The sequence below is a fragment of the Pleurodeles waltl genome, chromosome 7 (genome assembly GCF_031143425.1).
Source record: "Pleurodeles waltl isolate 20211129_DDA chromosome 7, aPleWal1.hap1.20221129, whole genome shotgun sequence".
NCBI lineage: Eukaryota > Metazoa > Chordata > Amphibia > Caudata > Salamandridae > Pleurodeles > Pleurodeles waltl.
Genome location: NC_090446.1, coordinates 1,084,813,875 through 1,084,836,726, shown reverse-complemented (window position 1 = coordinate 1,084,836,726; position 22,852 = coordinate 1,084,813,875). Strand labels below are relative to the sequence as shown.

General features: G+C 43.1%; 1 protein-coding gene across 1 annotated transcript in view; it reads left to right on the top strand.

The window, feature by feature from the left end:
- Positions 1-22,852, top strand: part of STXBP4 (syntaxin binding protein 4) — a 274,640-nt gene that overhangs the window by 85,405 nt on the left and 166,383 nt on the right. The window contains exons 9-10 of the mRNA XM_069200029.1: positions 8,979-9,097; positions 17,882-17,971. Coding sequence (XP_069056130.1) covers positions 8,979-9,097; positions 17,882-17,971 — 209 coding nt within the window. The remainder of the gene's footprint in view (positions 1-8,978; positions 9,098-17,881; positions 17,972-22,852) is intronic.

The window sequence follows — 22,852 nt, the reverse complement described above, 5'->3', positions numbered from 1 at the left end:
CCCCATATCTAGTCAGATTTCCTTATTTTGTCATTTATCCGGTATATGCGTTCATATGTTGCTTTGTTGCTGTGTCACGCGTGGTTTGGAGCCATGTTTGTATGGTTGGGGGGGAAGGGGGGGGGAAATCTCAATAGCCTAAGGAGAGATAGTTTGCTACTTCTAGTGGTGTTTCATGCCACTATTTGTAATGGTGGGTAACCTCTGGGTATGGTGTATCGTCATGTAGGAGTGTCATCTGACTGGTCCCTTGTTCCTGGATATCTAAGTTAGAGAAAATTACAGCGCAGGCATCTTTCCAGAATTTTGTTATTGTGGGACATTACCACAGAATGTACACCATGTCACTGGCTGGTTCAGAACACCTCCAGAATTTGACTGCCATCACTATCCATACGTCTTGTAGGTATTTCAGGGATGAATACCACCTGAACAATATCTTGTAATAACTCAGTTTCAGACTGGACTCCCTCAATGTCTTATGTTCCCCCAGGAGCTCTTCCCAGTCCTTGTTGATGTATTCTAGGTGGGGTCGTAGGGACCACCAGCCCTTCAGTTGTCAAAAGACCGGGAATGAGTCTACATGGTTGGTTAGAATGTTGTAGATCCCCGTAGGTATTAGTTCAAGGTGGAGTCTGGTTGTCCGGTTGATATGATTTCAAACAATGCCGTCAGGCAAGTATTTAGGGCCAGATGTAGCAAAACTCCAAATTGCGACTTGCAATTTGTGAGTCCCTGCGACTCGCAAATTGCAACTTGCAATTTGGAATGCAGAAAGGTGTCTCAGACACCTTCTGCAACTCGCAATGGGGTCGCAAAGACCCACCTCATTAATATTAATGAGGTGGGTCGCAGTTTGCGACCCCATTGCGAGTAGGGGCACTCACGGGGATGGTGGCCTGCTGGAGACAGCAGACCACCTTGTCCGTGACTGCTTTTAAATAAAGCAGTTTTTTTTTTTCAAAGTGTACCCCGTTTTCCTTAAAGGAAAACGAGCTGCACTTTGAAAAAAAAAACCGAAACCTTTAGTTTCGGTATTTTTCAGGGCAGGTAGTGGTCCATTGAACCACTGCCTGCCCTGAAAAAATATTTTTTTGTCCAGTCACAAAGGGGAAGGACCCCTTCCCGTTTGCGACTGGGTTACCATCCACTTCAAGTGGATGGTAACTGCGATTCCATTTGCGACCGCTTTCACGGTCGCAAATGGAATTGCATCGCATTGCGAGTCGCAAATAGGAAGGGAACACCCCTTCCTATTTGCGGGTCGGAAATGCATTTTGTGAGTCGGATCCGACTCGCAAAATGCATTTCTACATAGCAAAGAGGCATTTGCGACTCGCGAACGGCGATTTTCGCCGTTTGCGACTCGCAATCTCTGTGCTACATCTGGCCCTTAGTCTCTGACAGTTCCAGAAAAATTGTCTGTTCCAATTGAAACTCTGTCTTTGCTTCTGCAAAAGTGTTTTTAGGTAGCGCTCTGTGAGCATGTGATCCAAGACGGAGAAGCCTTGGTCTCTCAGTCTACTTCAATTAGGTTCCCTCTCTCCAATATGAACTGAGCCATTCCCCTCCCCAGATCAGAGCTCCTCTGTGTACAGTAGAGCTCTCACCTAGCACTGCTTGTCCCTTCCTCCACATGTACACCATTGTTTTTATTATTTGGTGAAACAATGTCAGTTATTTTTGCCTGTGTAGAGGAATATAGAAGTCCAGCATTCTGCCATAAGGGATAGCTCTATGCTTAACCAGAGCGCGGTATCCAGAGAGGTATGAATCATATAATGAAAAGGGGACCTTGTGCACTTCAAAACCACTCCTTGAAGTCTCCCCCACTTCAAAGGCACTTCTGGGTATACAAATTGGGTCCCTGACCCTACCAAATCAGACACTTCTTGAGACAGACACTCTGCACCAGAACCTGCAACCTGTCAAGAGAAGCTGCCTGGCTTCTCAAAGGACTCACCTGGACTTCTTTGCTGTAAAAGACTGCTGTCTTGCTGTTGCCCTACTGCCCTGCTGCCTTTCTGGCCTCTGGCTCCGCTGAGAAGTGTCCCCAAAGGCTTGGATTGAGCTTGCTTCTTTTTCCTGAAGTCGAAGGGTCAAAAAGCCTTCATCTTGGCAAAGAAACTCCTCGTGCAGTGAAAATCGATGCACAGTCTGCTGGAATCGATGCACAGCCTGCCCAGCGGTTATAAATTACTGCATCGCCGAACCAGAATGACGCAGCTCAGCTCCCTAAGTGGAGACTGACTCAGCACCAGCATTGCGACCGGAACTTCAACGCACAGCCCACTGGATCGACGCATCGCCAAGCCAGAACGACGCAATCGGACTTCCTGCAAGAGGAATTGATGCAGTGCCAGCCGTGCGACAGAAACTCCACTGCATCGCCCACTGGATCGACGCAACAGCTGTGACTTCATCCCACACGCCCAGGATTCCCATGCATCATCTCTGGGCGTCAAAAGACCCCGCATTGCAAAGAAGATTCATGCCTGCGTGTCAGAATTTGACACAAAGCCCTTGCCATGTGAAAAAGCTGCATCGTCTGTGTGCATGCAGAAATCCAACAAACACCTACCTTTTTCCACACATCTTCTCCTCTGTGGTCTTCGTGTGTGTAATTTTGACGCAAAACAGGTTCTTACTGCTTGCAATAGGCAATTGTTGCTTTTAAGAACTAAAGACTCTTCTTATCATTACAAAAGTGATATTTCAACCTGTGATTATCAAATCTTGATTGTTTTGACCTGAATTTAATCAGATACATATCTTATATTTTTCTAAACCTGTGTGGTGTCTTTTTGTAGTGTTCTCACTGTTATTGCATGATTTATTACACAACTACTTTACACATTGCCTTCTAAGTTAACCTGACTGCTCAGTGCCAGGCTACCAGGCAATGTTAACAGGATAATATGGATTGTGTGTGACTTACCCTGACTAGGATTGTGGTCCTTATTTGGAAAAAGGTGTATACCTCTGCCAACTAAAGACCCCATTTCTAACAGGAAGCCAATCAGTTATACTCTGCATAAGGAGGACGCTGTCCTTCCAATTCTGTGGCTGCGAATAATTTGGCTATTTTCAGACACGGTTTTCTTCCTGCCCAAATGTAGATTTTTAAGAGTCTGTTAAGATCATGTAGGGTCCTTGTTGGAACTCGAAGAGGTACCATGAAAAAAATATAGTCCAGGCAGGGAATGATGTTCATTTTGAGGGTTCAGACTCTGCCCCACATTGATATGTCGAGAGAGTTCCATCGACTAATATCCAGTTGTATGGAGGTGATCAATTGAGTCAGGGTAACTTCCATTATATTATGGAGACAAGGACTGACATATACACCCAGATATTTAAGGCATGTAGGTTTTCAAGTAAGGAGATGGTCCGATTGATTCTGCACCCAGAAAACCGGGCAAATTGGAAGATGGTTTGGATGAGTGAGGGAATGAAGTGGCCGCACTCATGTTTGACAGTTTGAGGAGGATATCATCAGCAAATAGGGAGAGTTTTTGCTCTCCCACTGCAGTTCAGATGCCCATGATGTCTGTATTATTACAAATAATTTGTGCCCAGGGTGCTAGGGAGAAGACGCATAGTAACGGGGAGCGTGGATAACTTTGTCTCATTCCTTGTGAGATCTTCCAGGCCGTCGATCACTGTTCATTGCACCTGACCCTCACTGTAGGTGATGAATAGAGTAATTTCACTGCAGTTAGGAAGGTGCGACCCAGGCCAATACTGGTTAGAAGCTGGAAAAGATAAGGCCACTCCACCCTATCAAATGCTTTCTCTGCGTCTAGGAGAGCACCACTTTTTCATCTTTGTCAATTTGCACCTTCAAGGGTATATTTTCCATTGTCGAAGATGAAAAAGCAGAGTACTGGTACGCGATTAACCCCAATTGGTTCTGGTGGAGTAGCAGTGGGAAGACGAGTTTAAGACAGTTTGCCAGAATCTTAGCCAGCAGTTTAACGTGAGTTCAGTCAGGAGATCGGCTGATAACTGGCACACTCCAAGGGATTCAATTCCAGAAGTAGAGTCATACTGGCATTATCCATCCCAGGGAGTGGGATATACCGGTTAGTATATCTTTGAAGAGTTTGCACAGAAGGGGTACAATTCTGGGTTTGTTAAGTTTATAGAACTCTGCCGGGTAGCGGTCTGGGCCTGGTACTTTTAATATACAGCAAGTTGTCTATGTCTTACAAGATTTCAGACCCTATGAAAGTTTGATTTAAGGTGTCTAATTGAGCGAGAGGGAGTTCGGGCCAAATGGTACCAGACAGGAAGTCTTCATCTTTAGGGCTAGGTTCGGGAGTTCTAGTGTAACGTGCTGTAAAATCCTGAAAGGTGGTGGTGATATCAGTAGGGTGAGTGAGAAGTCTGTCAGGAGCTGCAAGGATGCTGTGTTGGGATTCCTGCTGTTTTGAGTGGTAGAGCTACACATCTGATAGACTTAGCCCCTTTTTCATAGTTTCTTTGTTTCAGATAGAAAAGTGCTTTATCCACCTGAGAGGTGTAGATGGTATTCAGTTCACTCTCGCCTGTAGCAGAGCGTAAAGGGCTGGATGTTTCTGCATCCTCTTGTATCTAGTTGGAGTGTGAGGAGACAGTCTTCCAAGGCTTGTTGTTATTGAAGAGCTTTCTTTTTGTGTATGACCAAATCCTGCATAAGATCCCCCAGATCCCAGCTTTGTCTGTTTCCCACACTGTCTAATTTGAGGATACTTTGTGTTTGTTCTCATCTAAGAAAGTGTCTAGCATTTGGGCCACCTTTGGTGGCCATTTTGTAGTAAGAGAGATTGAGCTACCACTGCCCTCATGCGCTTTCTTCTGCCCCAAGGCCAGTTGTAATTGGATTGTGGCATGATCCGATAGCCCAATGAGTAGGAAAGTAGTGTCTGTGATTTCTGTAAAAGATTTGTGAACATTAGACAAAAGTCTATCCATGTGCATGTCCCATGCATGCAAGAGATAAAGGTATAGTCTTGTATTGCAGGGTGGAAGAGACACCTAGAATCCTGTAGGGAGAGGTGAACCATGAGGCCTCTAAGGAGTCCTTTATCTGTCTGATTGGATGTGTGTGGGTGTTGGGATTTGTCCACGCAAGGGTCGGTGCTATGTTTCTGTCTGCCTAGAGTAGTGTGTTTATGTGAGGGCATTGAAGTAAGATTCTGAAGAGACACTGAAAAGTATTCGTCTTGTCTGTGACCAGACCATAGATGAAACATATGAGGAGAATCTGGTGTTGGACAAGCGCTTTCATGAAGATATAGTGACCAAGTGGGTTGGGCCATACTTTGTGTCTTGAGTGGGAGGACTCATCGTTTTAGGATTGCTACACTCTTTTCTCAGAGAGGTAGTATGGGCCTGTGAGGAGTCTGGTGTTTCCTGTTTGTGGGCGTAGTATTCCCTACTGACTCAATCGCAGAGCAACATTTGAGCTTTCTGCATTGGATAGAAGCATTTCCTGTAGTAGAGTGACGGGTGTGTAAATACAAGAGTATTTTCTTCCATCTGATACAGTGTGTTAGGCCATCAACATTGAGAGAGACTATTTTGGGATATTTGATGCCAAGGATATGGATATTTGCCATCCAAGGGGTCTGAGAATATGGTGGTTGTGTGGTTCTGTAGGGGTGGTCATAATGTGCACCTCTTGGTGTGTGGTACATATCAGTGGATGATTGCTCTGCCACCTAAGTGGCGTGAGCATAGTAACGAGTAAAGTGTGGAACCTGGGGGCCAGCAGCGCATCACTGGATCTGTGTTTCCTATCAGTGTAACAATGGAGGGAGATAACTAAGGATGGTCTCAGAGCTGGGAGTGTCTTGGATTTCCCCACATTTGTTGGGAGTGGTACCAGAGGTAGAAAACCATGAATCATGCTATTCACTGTAGCAAGTTTCTCAAGGTACTTCCTAGGGTGACACATTGTGGTCAGGATTATGAAAGAATCTGTTTCAGCATTTAGTCTGGGGGCTTGATCCGAGTGCATCAGAGAACAGAATATATACTGGATAATATATCACATCAGCATTGACATATTGCAGTTTACCAACCCCTAGGGTCATATCAGACCCCTGGTCTACCAAATAACAGATGGTAAAGGTTATTCTATGTGAATCTGAAACAGGTATGTCTCTAGTTAGGGTTGTGGTGTGGGCGGTCATTTTGGTGGCTGCAAGAGTGAGCGGAACTTATCCTGCATTGTTTAATGTTGGGCAGATGACTTCTTTCAAATTGTCCCTTTTCCTTCCCTAGCGGGCCTCAGAGAAACCATCTCTTTCGGTTGGGTGCTAGGGTGAGTGTTGTAATTATGTCCCGGTGGTAGCTGTCTCTATGTTTGTCTCCTCCAATGAATCCAGGAAGGCTTCCAGTTTTCTCCAGGTCATCGTATTCCAGGGTTTTGTTGCTACTCATAATCACCATGATGACTGGGTCCAGGAGTCCTTAATGTATTTCCATTTTTTAAAAATGTGATCAGAGGGCCAGGAACCACTTCCTGCATTGTACTTGAGTATTTGTGATGCGTATACCTTGGTATTCATAGGAGCCATGTTTCTTAGCTTTCATTATGACTTGGCGTTATTGTTGGTGGTGAAGGAAACAGGCAATGATCTGGTGGGGTGCCCCGTATGCTGTTGGCCATCTACTTCTTATCCTGAGTGCCCTTTGAAAATCCAAGGGCATTGGAAATATCAGAGTAGTGAGTTTGGGTTAAAAGAAAGGAGATTAAGAACAACATCATGTCCATGCCTTCTAGGTTTTCTCTCACCCTGGAAAAACGGGGATTGTCCCAGAGGCTTCTGTCTTCCAGTTCACTGACTTTGTTTTGGAGAAACCAATGATCCTGCTCCCAATCAATGGAGGAAACAATTTTCTGCTCCCCATGTTGAAACCATTTCCTCTGTGGACCGTAGCTGGGTATTGTAAGAGGGAATGTCAAAATTAGTAGTGGTCTCTTCCATTGTGGCCAAGGAAAACAGGAGAGTGGAAAGTTGTTTTGTGTGGCCTCCATAGCTAATTCTGTTGGTGGGGCAGTGTATTTTGTCTTTTATTTGGGTGTAATCCTCACTAGTGCCTTCATTAAAAGTAGTTGTCATGCCAACTTGGACATGGTTCACAGTTAGTAATGGAGGCACAAATATTCAGCTGAAAGCAATGCAGAAGGACATTCTGTCTGGTCGCTGTGTTCTTCAGGTGGGGACTGGAGAGACTGGTAATCACTGAGAGTAAGCAGGGTAGAGAAGAAGGAGAAAAGGACCCTTGGGCATGCCGGTGAGTACTGCAGTACTGTATGATGGAGTCTCTGCTTCCGCCTTGACAGCGGCGGGGTGCGTTCTTAAGAATGCTACCTAAGCGTTGGCCAAAGTTCAGTGAGCAAGGCTTGGGAAGTGTGCCTGGTGGTCTCCCTCCATGCCTATCATGTGTTAGAGGTGTTGGCACTCACCCAAGGCCCATGGTGGGTAGGTCAAGCTGTGGGTGCAATTAAACTGTCTAGCCGCAAAGATTGGGTGTGGCCTTGATCGAGTCTTGCATCTCTTGTGGGCCACTGTGCTTTCACTGGCAGCTGTTGAAATTAGACAGGGTCTGGCCAGGTGGATGGAGGGTAGTGTTTATTTGCCTCCTGCATGGACAACTGCAGCGATGATCGTGAGGGGGCCACCCACTACATCAAAATTGCACCCCTGGGGGACACTTAGCGGCAGGAGGTGGTGCTTTCAGAGTTCTGCTGGGTGTAATAGGTGTCATTCAGGGCTGGTTCAGGTGTTCCAGGCCCAGCTAGGACCACTGAATGCTGCAATGCGGTGTGACTCTCCTTGGGCAAAGTGGGGCCATCACTGCGGTGCCCGATGCCCGGTATTACAAACTTTTAAGGAATGCGCATCTGTGAGTGAGTTCTGTCTCTGATGCCCTCTGATGTGCTAGAGCCTGCCAAGATGACTGGTCTTTGCAGAGCTTTACAGGGCAACTGCCACCTTCTCGGGCTCGTGGCTTCACCTCCCCATACAGAGAATTTTGATGATTGCTCTGATATTTGTCTTTCTTTTAAAAAGTCATATTTATGGAATCTGTGCAGGAATGTCTCTGATGTATATATCGAGCATAGTTAGCAACGTTTCTAAGGAAGGTCTTGCTTACAGCAGCATTTTTAGGGTGATGTTATGGGTGGGGGAGGTACGTCCCACTAACCCTGTTCAATATATGTTGACAGGCCTGATGCGTATTTAATCTTCTTGAGTTCTGTAATAGTAATCCTATATAGAAAAACCTGTGTTAAACTCAGAAAAAGTGTCTGGAAGGGCTCACCTCCGTGCTCAGCGCTTTTCCTAGCGGAGGTCTGTTTAGTTTATGTGCATAATTCTATCTCAGTGATTTTCTTAGTTGGGACCCCCAGTCTCTGCCACCTCTTCTGCCTCCATTGGAAGAAACCCTTCAGCATTCCGTGCAATTTGGATACAGTCAGTTGTCGATTCGTAGCTCAATTTGGAGATATGATTGCAGCTAAACACAAAGGACCTCACCATGCATTCTGGAAGCTTCTAATTACCCTAACGTAGCTCACCTTCCAGAGAATCCACTACAGAGCCGTTGGCTTGTTTGTAAAAGTACACCACATTTTCTCCATCTTAGGTCACTGGCCTGCATCCCCAGTTGCCATGGGAATGCTGACAGGGTTGAAGACCTTTTCACTTAATCGGAACATAAATGTATGAAGCGTGGTCTTTTCTTCAATGGAAACAAGAGAGGCGCTCTCGATTTTCCCTGCAGAAAGTGTGCTGTTATGGGTTACCAATCTCAGCATTTAATGCTGAGTGCAAGAGAGTTCAGAGGGTAAGCAAAAATGATAAATATTGTTGGTTGAAAAAATGTTGTATATTTTTTTAAATTGGCCAGCAGTGGCTTATGTATTTTTGTCTATTTATGTTGTTGATTTTTAAAAAGTATATTAACATTGTGTTCTACAGACTTTGTGAAGGCTGCCCGCAGTGTATTCCATCTGCAGCTGGACGAAGCTGGACTTAGCCCAGGGCCGATGCCTGTCGCCCATGAAATCAATAACTTACTAGAACCTACCTCATCTCAGGTGAAGATTTTTCTACCCTTGGCATGTTCTATATTGCACTTTAGTCGTCATTTTGATTGTTGATGGAGTATTTTCGATATCACTATGTGTTATGCACGATTAAGTTGAACCACAATTAAGTTTTCTGTAATGTCATAACTTAAGCTTTTAATGGTGGAAATAAATTCAGCATCCTATTTATTTTCTCGTACAGATTAATGAAAGCATTGTCTTTCAAATCAGTTGTGGAACACGTGGTCATCCTGATATTGGACATACTGAACATTCATCTTGCACTGTTGGCATGCTGAGCCAGGAACAAGTACAATCACATAAACATTAAATTCGTGAGAAACATAATGCATTTAATTGACATCTTTATGACAGTCTGATACATTTATGAGGCAGTAGAAGTTCGGTTATATTTGGCTAGACCACACTAAACAGATAGGAACTTGGTATATGTTAATATACTCATTATCTTAGTGCTTGCTTGGTGGGTGAAAGGCAAGCCTCATAACCATATGGGAACCTAGGATCTCAAAGTTGCAGCGTGGCATCAAGCTGAGTGCATATTTGCCCAAGTTCCTAATCTAAAAACGAAAATTGAGCAAACCAGCAGTCCTACGTTTTGATTTCAGAGACCCAGCCATTGCATAACTGCTGCAAGTCTTGAAGTTGTTACAGAAAGTGAAACGTTTCTTCTGCACTGGCAGTCCCTATCTGCCTCTCTGGATGATAGCACAAAAGTGGGCATCAAATTGAGAAAAATACAGAAACAACCATCCTACTCAAAACCGAAAGTGATTTTATCTATATTAATTAAGTAATACTTTTGAACTTTGCAATTGATTCCAACCCTTGAGAGGCAGGAGAAAGGTCTATTTATTTATATATATGTTCGGTGGCATGTGTAGTTGCAGATACACATGCTGTGCACTGTTCCTGCCATCTTGAGTTGGATATAGTGTTGGGTTCTGAGTGTTACAAGTTGTTTTTCTTTGAAAAAGTATTTTCGAGTCACAGGACCGAGTGACTCCTCCCTTTCGGCTCCATTGCGCATGGGAATCGACTCCATCTTAGATTATATTTCCGCCATCTGGTTCGGACGTGTTCCTCTTCGCTCCAGTTATTAGATTCGGAGAAATTCATTAATCACCGAAAAAGCGTCGGTATTGTTTCGATCGCAAACTAGCTTCCATCAACACCTCGGCACTGGCGAAACACACCTTAGGTTGCCCTTCGGGGCACCCGTGCCCATCCTGGGCCTGGTCAGCCCGACCGCAAGAAGCGTCGAAGCCTCATGGACCGGACCCCGTTCCGATTCTGCCCTGGGTGCCACACCAAGTATCCCTACACAGATCAACATCGGGTCTGTAATCTGTGTTTGTCACTGGACCACCAAGAAGATACTAGTGAGGCCTGCAGGTCCTTCTGTTCCAAGAAGACCTTGAGGGATCGAAGGGCGAGACAACTGCAAGTGGCATCAAAGAGTACCGAGCACCCCAACGTCGAGGAAGAGGAGATGGCCATCTCCATCCAAGGTTCCGATTTGGACGATTCTGAAGCAGACCGAACACCCACAGCAGGCCAGCACGTGAATATGCCTGCCCCGACCCAATCCTGAGGTGGCACAAGATCGCTTTCAGCAGTGGGGAGAGCTTTGGTTAGATCTGTTCACCTGCGCAGAGAATGTGTAATGCTCGCTGTATTGTGCATTGGAGTTTCCAAGGCATTCTGCTAGATCGACAGCTCTGACCGCTGCGTTAGCACCTGGAGTTCCAGTCCTTGACATCCGTCAGGTGGCAACCTGGGCATCCTTGCACATGTTCACCAAACACTACTGCCTGGACAGTCAGGTCCATTGGAATAGGTACTTTACTGTCCTGCAGGGCTTCCTAGTGTGATCTTGGTTCGCATACCCACCTCCAGGATGGTATTGCTTGTGTTTCTTTTCTAAGGTAAGGAATCTGCAACTAGATGTCTCTATCAGATAGACATGTTACTTACCTTCGGTAATGCCTTATCTGATGGAGATGATATCCAGTTGCAGATTCTTTACCGACCCACCCGTCCTCCCTACTCTGCAAACTGATTTCTAGGGACAGGGACTCTTGCTTTCAGGGCTTTAGTTTTGATGCACCTGTGGTCAGAGTTCTTCATACCTCTGCACTTCTGGCGTGAAAAGTTGTGAAAAGAATGTCCGCTCCCTGGGGTGGTGCCTATATAGGACCCGCAATGCCATATCCGGCATGGATGACCAAGGACGCGGAGCCAATGGACGCCACCTAACGGTGCGGATGGGTTACTACTCAAGAACAATCGGACTGATGCCTGGGGAAATTCTAAGGTTAGGAATCTGCAACTAGATATTTGTCTCTCCCAGATAAGGCATAACCGAGAGTAAGTAACTTGTCCGTTAGGGCATATGTGAAGGCTGCCCGCAATGTATTCCATCTGCAGCTGGACGAAGCTGGACTTAGCCCAGGGCCGATGCCTGTCGCCCATGAAATCAATAACTTACTAGAACCTACCTCATCTCAGGTGAAGATTTTTCTACCCTTGGCATGTTCTACATTGCACTTTAGTCGTCATTTTGATTGTTGATGGAGTATTTTCGATATCACTATGTGTTATGCACGATTAAGTTGAACCACAATTAAGTTTTCTGTAATGTCATATCTAAAGCTTTTAATGGTGGAAATAAATTTAGCATCTTATTTATTTTCTCGTACAGATTAATGAAAGCATTGCCTTTCAAATCAGTTGTAGTAGACGTGGTCATCCTGATATTTGACATACTGAACATTCATCTTGCACTGTTGGCATGCTGAGCCAGGAACGAGTACAATCACATAAACATTAAATTCGTGAGAAACATAATGCATTTAATTGACATCTTTATGACAGTCTGATACATTTATGAGGCAGTAGAAGTTCGGCTTACAGGACAGAAAAATATTTTATATTTGGCTAGACCACACTAAACAGATAGGAACTTGGTATATGTTAATATACTCATTATCTTAGTGCTTGCTTGGTGGGTGAAAGGCAAGCCCCATAACCATATGGGAACCTAGGATCTCAAAGTTGCAGTGTGGCATCAAGCTGAGTGCATATTTGCCCAAGTTCCTAATCTAGAAACGAAAATTGAGCAAACCAGCAGTCCTACGTTTTGATTTCAGAAACTCAGCCATTGCATAACTGCTGCAAGTCTTGAAGTTGTTACAGAAAGTGAAACGTTTCTTCTGCACAGGCAGTCCCTATCTGCCTCTCTGGATGATAGCACAAAAGTGGGCATCAAATTGAGAAAAATACAGAAACAACCATTCTACTCAAAACCGAAAGTGATTTTATCTATATTAATTAAGTAATACTTTTGAACTTTGCAATTAATTCCAACCCTTGAGAGGCAGGAGAAAGACCTATTTATTTATATATATGTTCGGTGGCATGTGTAGTTGCAGATACACATGCTGTGCACTGTTCCTGCCATCTAGTGTTGGATCTAGTGTTGGACTCGGAGTGTTACAAGTTGTTTTTCTTTGAAGAAGTATTTTCGAGTCACAGGACCGAGTGAATCCTCCCTTTCGGCTCTATTGCGCATGGGAATCGACTCCATCTTAGATTGTTATCTTTCCGCCATCGGGTTCGGACGTGTTCCTCTTCGCTCCTGTTATTTGATTCGGAAAAATTCATTAATCACCGAAAAAGCGTTGGTATTGTTTCGATCGCAAACTAGCTTCCATCAACACCTCAGCACTGGCGAAACACACCTTCGGTTGCCCTTCGGGGCACCCGTGCCCATCCTGGGCCTGGTCAGCCCGACCGCAAGAAGGGTCGAAGCCTCATGGACCGGACCCCGTTCCGATTCTGCCCTCGGTGCCACGCCAAGTATCCCTACACAGATCAACATCGGGTCTGTAATCTGTGTTTGTCACCGGACCACCAAGAAGATACTAGTGAGGCCTGCAGGTCCTTCTGTTCCAAGAAGACCTTGAGGGATCGAAGGGAGAAACAACTGCAAATGGCGTCAAAGAGTACCGAGCACCCCAACGTCGAGGAAGAGGAGATGGCCATCTCCATCCAAGGTTCCGATTCGGACGATTCCGAAGCAGACCGAACACCCACAGCAGGCCAGCACGTGAGTACGCCTGCCCCGACCCAATCCTTAGGTGGCACAAGGTCGCTTTCAGCAGTGGGGAGAGCTTTGGTTATATCTGTTCACCTGCGCAGAGAATGTGTAATGCTCGCTGTATTGTGCATTTGAGTTTCCAAGGCATTCTACTAGATTGACAGCTCTGACCACTGCGTTAGCATCCGGAGTTCCAGTCCTTGACATCTGTCAGATGGCAACCTGGGCATCCTTGCACACGTTCACCAAACACTACTGCCTGACAGTCAGGTCCATTGGAATAGGTACTTTACTGTCCTGCAGGGCTTCCTAGTATGATCTTGGTTCGCATACCCACCTCCAGGATGGTATTGCTTGTGTTTCTTTTCTAAGGTAAGGAATCTGCAACTAGATGTCTCTATCAGAAAGACATGTTACTTACCTTCGGTAATGCCTTATCTGATGGAGATGATATCCAGTTGCAGATTCTTTACCGACCCACCCGTCCTCCCTACTCTGCGAACTGATTTCTAGGGACAGGGACTCTTGCTTTCAGGGCTTTAGTTTTGATGCACCTGTGGTAATAGTTCTTCATACCTCTGCACTTCTGGCGTGGAAAGTCGTGAAAAGAATGTCCGCTCCCTCGGGTGGTGCCTATATAGGACCCGCAATGCCATATCCGGCATGGATGACAACGGACGCGGAGCCAATGGACGCCACCTAACGGTGCGGATGGGTTACTACTCAAGAACAATCGGACTGATGCCTGGGGAAATTCTAAGGTTAGTAATCTGCAACTAGATATTTGTCTCTACCAGATAAGGCATAACCGAAGGTAAGTAACTTGTCCGTTAAAGCATATGTTTCCATCAGATAGCTATCTCGGCAGCAGATTTGTTATTTGCGTTGTAATTATTTTTATATCTGAGTGTTTTTCTATTTAGCAGCTCACACCTTAAGCACTCTATTGGACTTTTTTGCACTTATGTGCATAAATGGAAGCACTTACACTTTATTATGAAGTTTATTTTTGCACACAGTCCTAGAGCAGTGTACAGATAATCTGGTAAATGTTTTGAAGAAAAATAACCTTATGGTATTGCACTAATTTATGTATGTTTTTATTCATGTGTTTTTATAAGATAAGTTTGTGTTGTGTATTGTATGACTGACACTCGTAAGCTGAAACAAGTTGATTGATAATATTATCCTTGATGAGTAGCCAGACCATTGCTATTCTGTTAAAAAGTTCCACAACAGCACAACCTGTTGATCCTTAAATTGATTTTAGGTGTGAAACCCAAGCAGCTCAAATGCATTGAACTGCTGTTAAACATGACTGAAAGGTTAGTTCTGCAGCCATCATGGGGAACAGCTGAACCAAGATGTGCACTGTGGCAGACTAGCATGTGAGAGCTATATAATTGGGAACAAGTGTCTCTAGACCAGGGAATGAAGTGAATATCTAAAACTCAATTCATAATTAGGACAACAGATGTGCTTAAGGAGGTAAGAAATCTGCAAGTAGCACAATGGATTCAAGTCAACAACATGGGGCAAAGTAGTATGACGAAGTGACCCAATTAGGCCTTTTTTGTCATTTTCAGCCAGTAGATGTCTTCTGAGATACAGCAACCTTTTAAATGTTTGAATGAGGAATAATGGGGAAGCAGACATCCAGTGCAGAGTGGTCCGAACTCTGATGCATGTATCAAGACAGCAGCTTTAAAATCCTGTCTCCTGCTATAGCGTTTAACATATGTAACTTATAACTAGAGATATATATATGCACTGGAGAACCCTGTAATCCAGCTGTATTCTGAAAGCTGAAGGAAAATCATGAAATGGGATATGTAGGTCATGCACCAAGTACAAACTTGTTAAGAACATGCAGCTTCCTTTCTGAAAGAGAGAACATGAATATACTATCAAACATGTTTGCTGCCCTGGTCAGCACTGACAAGGCATAGAAATACTGTAAGCAACATCTTACACTAGAAGGGGCAACACCCATCTTAAAAGATTTATAATTGGAGGTAAGTCACTGGAGGCTATATATCCTTGGAGGCTAGGCATCAAATACCTAAAAAGAATATAAAACCTTAAAGAGCTTCAAAGACATGGTGAAGCTGGAATCTCAGTTTAATATCAGTGTGCAGGGTGATGCCCACCATCTCATCAGGGTAGAAATCCCTGCATCAAAGGCAGCTGGTCCTTGGGCTTAGTTGAGATTAACCAGGAGCTGAACATCAATTTAATAGTCCTCACAATTTCAATTATTAGTTTTGAGTCAATGATTAGAGTTGGTGTGAGTTCAAGAGCCTTAGCAGTCATTTTATTTGCCCAAACTTTATTGAACTTGACATAGAAAGCCATCAATATCAATCAATAGTTAATAAAACATAATAATTAATAATTAACAGAATAAAATGCATTAAACACATTCACGAAGGGAAACATCCCTATTCTAAGATTCAGAATGGATTTGGGGAGGAAAGGTTGCCAGTCAGAACACCTAAAGAGCTCCAAATAGAGAGGGTAAAGCATAATGCTTCAGAATGAAATAGCAAATATCAAATAAAGCAGAAATCCCATGAAGAAATGTTCAAGAAACTCAGGAGAGTCCCAGAACGGCATGGATTCAGACAGAAAAGTGAATGAATCTGATGAGAATGTTCCAGGTACATGAAAAACAAACAGACTTAGACTTTTGCAGCATGTTTCATCTTCATCCTCCTCTCCTCTAATCAACAATCGGTGTCTTCATGGTAACAGGAACATTTCAGTGTTGCCTTACCACAGAAACTACAGTCTTCAGACAACAATGTTTAAGTCAATAATGTTTATCAAATACTTTGTATAATCCCACAAGGGTTCTCATCATTCACTTTGCTTAAGAAAAGTTCAGTCTCATGGTTAAGCTTTTAAATCATTTTACCAAAACAAAAGCTACCTATTCCTTCCTCATACTATGTCATTGTATGATTAGAAACATTTTGCAGAGTTAAGCTAAAACATTTTAATATATTTTCATATTCTATTACCTGTGCTTATAATAAGGTCAAAACAAGCTTCTTTTACATTACCTCATCGTTTTCACATTGTCATCTTGTCAGAAATTTATCATTTCACATTCGTAACCTAAGTCAGCTTTGCATAAATTGCAGTTTCTGGTATTCAAGACTAATACATGTAAATGTGACAGACTACTTCTCTTACTAGAATTAAAAAGCATTGCATTTTCATCTAAGGCCTACATTAATTCTACATGTTATTGCATTAATTTTCATTAATTTAAAACACGTCTGCAGGCAGAAAGAGAACCTAATAAACTCTACTTCTACTCCTCCTGCAACATTGAAGTGACAAGGAGGTGGTTTGAGACCCTATGATTGAAAGGTTATATCATAGGTTTTAAAACTTCATTTTAAGAGGAAGGAGTCTAGTAAAATTAACTTACAATGTTTGTGGTGGATTCTAGGAGGGAGTTTATTGAGGAAAGGAGATTACAGCAAGCAATGTGGTGAGGAGAAGAACAATGTCATTAAATACAAATTTGAAACAGAAAGAAAAAGAAATGAATGAGGTAGTATAATAGCCCTTAAAACATTATCTAACCCCTATTGTCACAATGGAGACCATATAAACCAAATATAATTCAACATATATTTTTATATCCCTCAGTAACCCAATGACCAATCAGGGAGTCGAAACGAACTAAATGAATGAAAATCATAGCTGGTTACTGCAGGATCTAAACTCCATGATATACCAAGGACAACACATGAGATCTAGAGTAAAATGTGTCAGTAATCTCACACAGATATTCTCTCTGGGTCAGATTCTCAAAGAAAAGTGTTAAATATTGAACGTTTGTGCTGATTTATGACTTCACGAAATCCACAAACTTTTTACTAGTGTGCCTGGAAACCTGCACCATGCCTTGCGATCTTTTACAAATTCACATTTTCAATTTTGCCTTCATACATCTGTGTTCATAATTGTACTTGGGCAGTAGGGTGCGTTTGCAGAAGGGAAATTTAATTGTGTTTGTACAATACCATTATATATTTTTTTTTTTTCACTCAGAGAACACATTTTTTAACTGTGAATAACCCACCCTTCCCCCACCAACCAATTTTGACCATTGAACACTCATTTACCAACTTTGTAGTTCAAGTTGCTAAATATTTCACATGAGTAAAATGATGGGTCATTCTTTGTGAATACTTTGCAAATTTTTGCTTTTGCTATTAACACACATGTATGCCTTTGTCCCTCGTATCTTCTGTGTTAATATGGACTGTTTCTTCCTCTTATTAAACCCCCTTCTTAAGAACTGAGCCTCCCATATGTCCAGACATTCAGAGTGTTTTCCTTTGAACAAACGGTTGATCCTTAAGTAATACGTGGCTTTGATTTAATCTTTTGTGATTGCTAAATGTCACTTCACTAAGCACCTTCTCATAAAAGTATATGTCCAGAAGCACAGATTAGAGTCTATTTCAGTATTACATTGGAGTGGAACCTTCTTCCTACGAAACACACTTCATTGATGGCTCCAAGTCCTCTCACATGGATACCCAGAGTCTGATAATATGAAGCTGGTTGGAAAAAACACAAGCAGAAGATGTAAGAAAAGGGTTTCACAACTATACTAATAAATGTTTTTCTTTACTTTTCCACTGTAGATTCACAATAATGATGCAAAAGAACCAGGCGAAATTGAGACTCTAAGAAGAGAAAGAAACGAAGCCTTACAAGAAATAATTAAACTTAAGGTAGGCTTTATTTACTAAATTTTAGTTTTTGTTTGAAGTTCTAGTATTCTTCTTGGTTAGCTGATAAAGCTATTAGATTATTTTGTTTCATTCACGGCCAGTAATGCCCAGTTGTTACTGAGAACTAGCACCTCTTCCCTGGGAGCTTCCTTCTGTACACTAGGGCTCTGAATCAAATTCCTCCACTCTCAGGCAAGCTTCCTGCCCTAAGAATTCACCAAATAAGAATCCAAAGGCATGCCTTCTCATTTTTAAGGAGCTGGTTGAGTAAGCACATTACATGAGTAAACAAGGGCTGCCTTCATTCTTCTTTAACAGCCCAAGCAACATTAGTGCTATACGATAAGGCTATAGTTTCACCTTGGGTCCATGGGAGCTGTGGTTGAATATGGAACGTTTTTTTGCTTTGCTTTGATTGGGTGATATCCTCATTTACATGATCTTTTTACATTAATCAATGCCATAGCATCCATTTGAACAAATGTAGCAATATACATTGGATAAGCAAATTACAATGGACCCCTGTCTTTTGAAAGGGAAATATATCACACATCCCTACTGACAAGTAAAATATAGGTAACTGAATTTCTGATGCTGCATTTTGTATGCTCTAATTTGAGGTTGATAATCTTGGAGTTCTTGCAAAGGATATAACTAGAGAATCAGGTAAAAGTCAATCAACATTTAATTTACAATGTAACCAGTTTTTGCCACACAATGAAAACCCAAATCAGAAATACATTTAAACGGTTTTATTACAAATTAACACTCTGGGTAATGTAAACAATTCTGAAGACTATACTCTAATAATGCAAAACCACAATAGGGTTGCCATATCTTCTTAACAAACTTAGTCGAACTAGACGCTCAGAAGCAGTACAAAATCTCAGCCATATAATTAGATGCTTCCAAAATAGGTGCTGGTAAAACCTTTTACACATTAGTGCAACTTAGACTATCTTGCTAAAATGGACTCTTTGGAATCGTTCCTTAGAATCTAAACTATCAAAAATAAGGATCTAAGTAAAGGTCAACATAGTCGTGAAGTTGTTTTGATTAAGCATTCAATGAATAATCCCCCCTAAAAGCATCTCCATAAAAGTCCCTCCCATTTATTGCGAACAACCTGTTGTTAGTAGGTGGAGGTGTTTGAGGGGCATGTGTAGATCTAATGATTTCTAGTGTGTAAGCTGTAGGTAAACTCAGCCCTATAAGCAAAGCAATCATTACTATAACGTCACAACTAACACTCCTGCATATATGTATCAACATTTACTATTTCTGTTTTTCTTAGGCTCCATGAGCTCCCTAATTTCAGATGATTTCAATAAAAAGCAGTAATGGCAATAACACTAGTCTCTTTCAGTCCTTAAGTTGAGCAAAGTGATAGCAAGCAATTCTTTTCAGTACAGCTCAAATGTTAATACTAAATGACAACCCTATGATGGAATTTGCATAATAGGACCTTGACACTCTTCTTTATTCTCTACAAAGTTCTCAAATGTCTCTAACAAAGTTGCTAATAATAACATCCAGGATATAATGTATCAGCCTATCAAGTGGCAATCCAATTTCAAGGTTTAGTTCTGCCACAAGAATCAGTTGAAGGGTGCTCAGCTGGATTCAGATTATTCAAACAAAATATTTCAAATTATCTCTCCCAGTCTTTGACAGTAAAATATGTCCATTCTGGTGCGGTGCACCTCCAACAGGGTACCTTTATTCTCTTTGATTCAGGACTCTGGCCTTTCACCATCACTGTCACTTTGGCCAGACTCTGGTCTCCAGGCACAACTCTGTTTGCTACAGCAGTAGGTCCTTTGTCAGCATCTGAGTTTTGCACAGTCAACATCACTCTGTTCGACCCTTCACCTGTTGATTCACTCAGACCGCCTCAGAGAACGAACAGGTGCTGTTTCAGGCACCTGCTCACCCTTAACAGCTTGACTAACAAGCTCCCTTCATCTCACAGTAACCGGTCCATCAGGGACAGGTGCTGTTGTATCATCAAGGGGACAGAGGACTCTACGAGTATGTGCCGCATGCATCCAGTTAGGGAGACCTCCACACTTCACAGCATTTGTAGTGATCAAGATAACCTGGAAAGACCCTTTCCATCAAAGGTCCAAGCACACCTTCTGAACGTGTGTCTACCTTAACCTAGTCTCCTGGACTGAGGTCATAGGCTCCCCCATTTGCAGGTTTATCCCCAAACTTTTTGCCTTCTTCCTCCTAATTTTTCTGACCAGATTTTGTTGTCTTTAGGGCTCAGGGCACTTTATAACTGCTAACCAGTGCTAAGGTGCATATGGTCTCTGTCTAAAATGTACTGGTGATTGGTTTGTCTATGATTGCCATACTGGAATTACTAGTAAGTCCCCAGTACAGTGCAGGGTGTGTACCCAGGAGCTGTGAATCAAATGCCACCAGTGGGCCTGAATTACTGATTGTGCTACCCACATGAGTAACCCTGCAAATATGGCTCAGGCCTGCCATTGCAGCATCTGTGAGTGCACTTTTAAACTGTCATTACGACCTGGCAAGTGCACCCACTTGCCAGGCCCAGACCTTCCCTTTTGCTACATGTAAGTCACCCCTAAAGTAGGAACAAGGCAGTTGCATAGGTAGGGTGCAGTGTATTTAAAAGGTAGGATATGTACTGATTGTGTTTTATATGTCCTGGTAGTGAAATACTGCTAAATTTGTTTTTCACTACTGCAGGGCCTATCTCTCTCTCTCTCACAGGATAACATGGAAATTACTTTGACATATCTTTTAAGTGTGGTTTTCCATTGGGAGCAGAGAGAGATTTGGAGTTTGGGGTCTCTGAACAATTTATGAATACATATTTTGGCAAAGTCGGTTTTTGAATTGTGAGTTTGAAAATGCCACTTTCAGAAAGTAGGCATTTTCTTGCTTACCCATTCTGTGCCTCTGCCTGTCTGCTGAATACACACCTGGGTCACGAGGACAGTTGGGTTCTTTGTGCATTCACTCTAGACAGTCACACAGAGGGAAGTTGAGGTGTGCCCTGCATATCCTGATGGCCCATCACCAGGCTGATGGGTCTTCCTGAGCTAAAATGGTGGGAGGAGCTGACACGTGCACCTGACTAGGGCTGTGCATGCCCACACACAAAGCAGTCTCCAGCCCCCTTGGAGTGTGTCTGGGACCAGGCAGGGAAAGGCAGGGTCTTGTTCAGTACAAAGACTTGTCTTTGAAGTTTGCTTACTTCAAAAAAAGAAATGGATATAAGTACTGGACCTCCAACACCACATCGGAAGAATCCTTAAGGACTGAAAAAAATATGCCAGGAAGAAGAGCTTGATGCTGGAGGAGGGACTGCCACTGTGCCTCTTGCTTTATTATGCTGGCCTGCTTGTTGCTGCTTCTGTCCTGGGAGTGAAAGGAATGGACATGACTTTCAACATCCTGCTTCCAAAGTTTCTCCAAGGGCTTGGACTGAGCTTTCCTCCTGTTAAGGAGGACATCAAAGACTTCATCTGCCAGTGCCTGGGCTCTTCTGCTGAAAGTCCTGACTTGCCAAGTGCTGCCAGTAACGGGGCCCTTGGAAGTTCAAGCTGGTGATCTGAAGAAGAAAACCCACACATCAACGCACTGCGCCAGAACAATCATCGCAGTGCCTGTCTCTCGGCTGCTGAATCACAGCAGCACTGTTCCACCACAGTCCTATCAACACAGCACACATGGATTATCCAGGTACCGTCCCTGGGTGACAATTTTTCATCGCCCCTCACACCACAGTAAGGAACCAAGGCTGCGTGTTTGGAAATCAATGCATCTCCTTTCCTGCAAAGAAAGAATCAAGGCATCACCTCCCCTGCCAGCAAGGAAACAACACATCATCACACCTGTGAGGAAAGAATTGATGCATCACCTCCCCTACGCAGTAAAGAATTGACTCGTCTCTTTGCTATTCCAGTGCCACACCCCCCTGTGGCCCACATCTAATGATTCCAATGGAGTAAGACTCACTTACATTTAAAAAAAGAGATAAGTTGACTTGCGTATGTTGGATTTTTGTCATTTTGATCTTGTTTTAAGCCGATAAATATTGGCTATTTTTATAAACTGATGTTGAGTTAATTTGTAGTGTTTTCACTGTGTTGCTGTGTGTGTGTACAAATGTGTGTACTTTACACATTGCCTTTGAGATAGGCCTAACTGCTTGAGCTAAGCTACCAAGGGGGTGATCAGGGGTTATCTTACCTGTGTGACTTCCTTACCATGACTAGAGTGAGGGGCCCTACTTGGACATGGTACAAGCCACTGCCAACTTAATACCCCATTTCTAACAATCAGCCAGTCCTTTGCCGTAATCAAGAACCATGTCATCTGTAATGTTCACAAGCACATTTGCAGGCACAACCTGTAATCTCATGGCACTCTCCATTATGATTTAATGGGCTGACAGTCCCGTTCTCCTACCATGAGTACTGCAAACTCATCAACACAAGAGGCAATGCATCAGGCCATTTCAATAAAGTGGAAGCACACACTTTAGCCATTCTGGATTTCCATGTTCCATTTACTTATTCAACAAGACCAGAATCCTCCCGTCTGTAACTGCAATGTAGTCTCTGCTCATCCTGTAATGCTGCACACAGTAAGTTCAGGACTTGACAGTTGAAGTGTGTCCCTCGGTCTGAGTAGAGAAGTTGGTAATCCGAAACGTGTTATGAGCTCTCAACAACAGCTTCGCTACTGTGAGACTGTCATGTCTCCTAGTCAGGGAGGCTTCAACGCAGCGAGAGAAAATGCATACAATAACAAAACGTATCTCAGTCCATTGCACACATGTAGGTTGATGAAATCTAACTGCATCTTGTTGAAAGGACCTCCTGATCTGCCTATGTGACT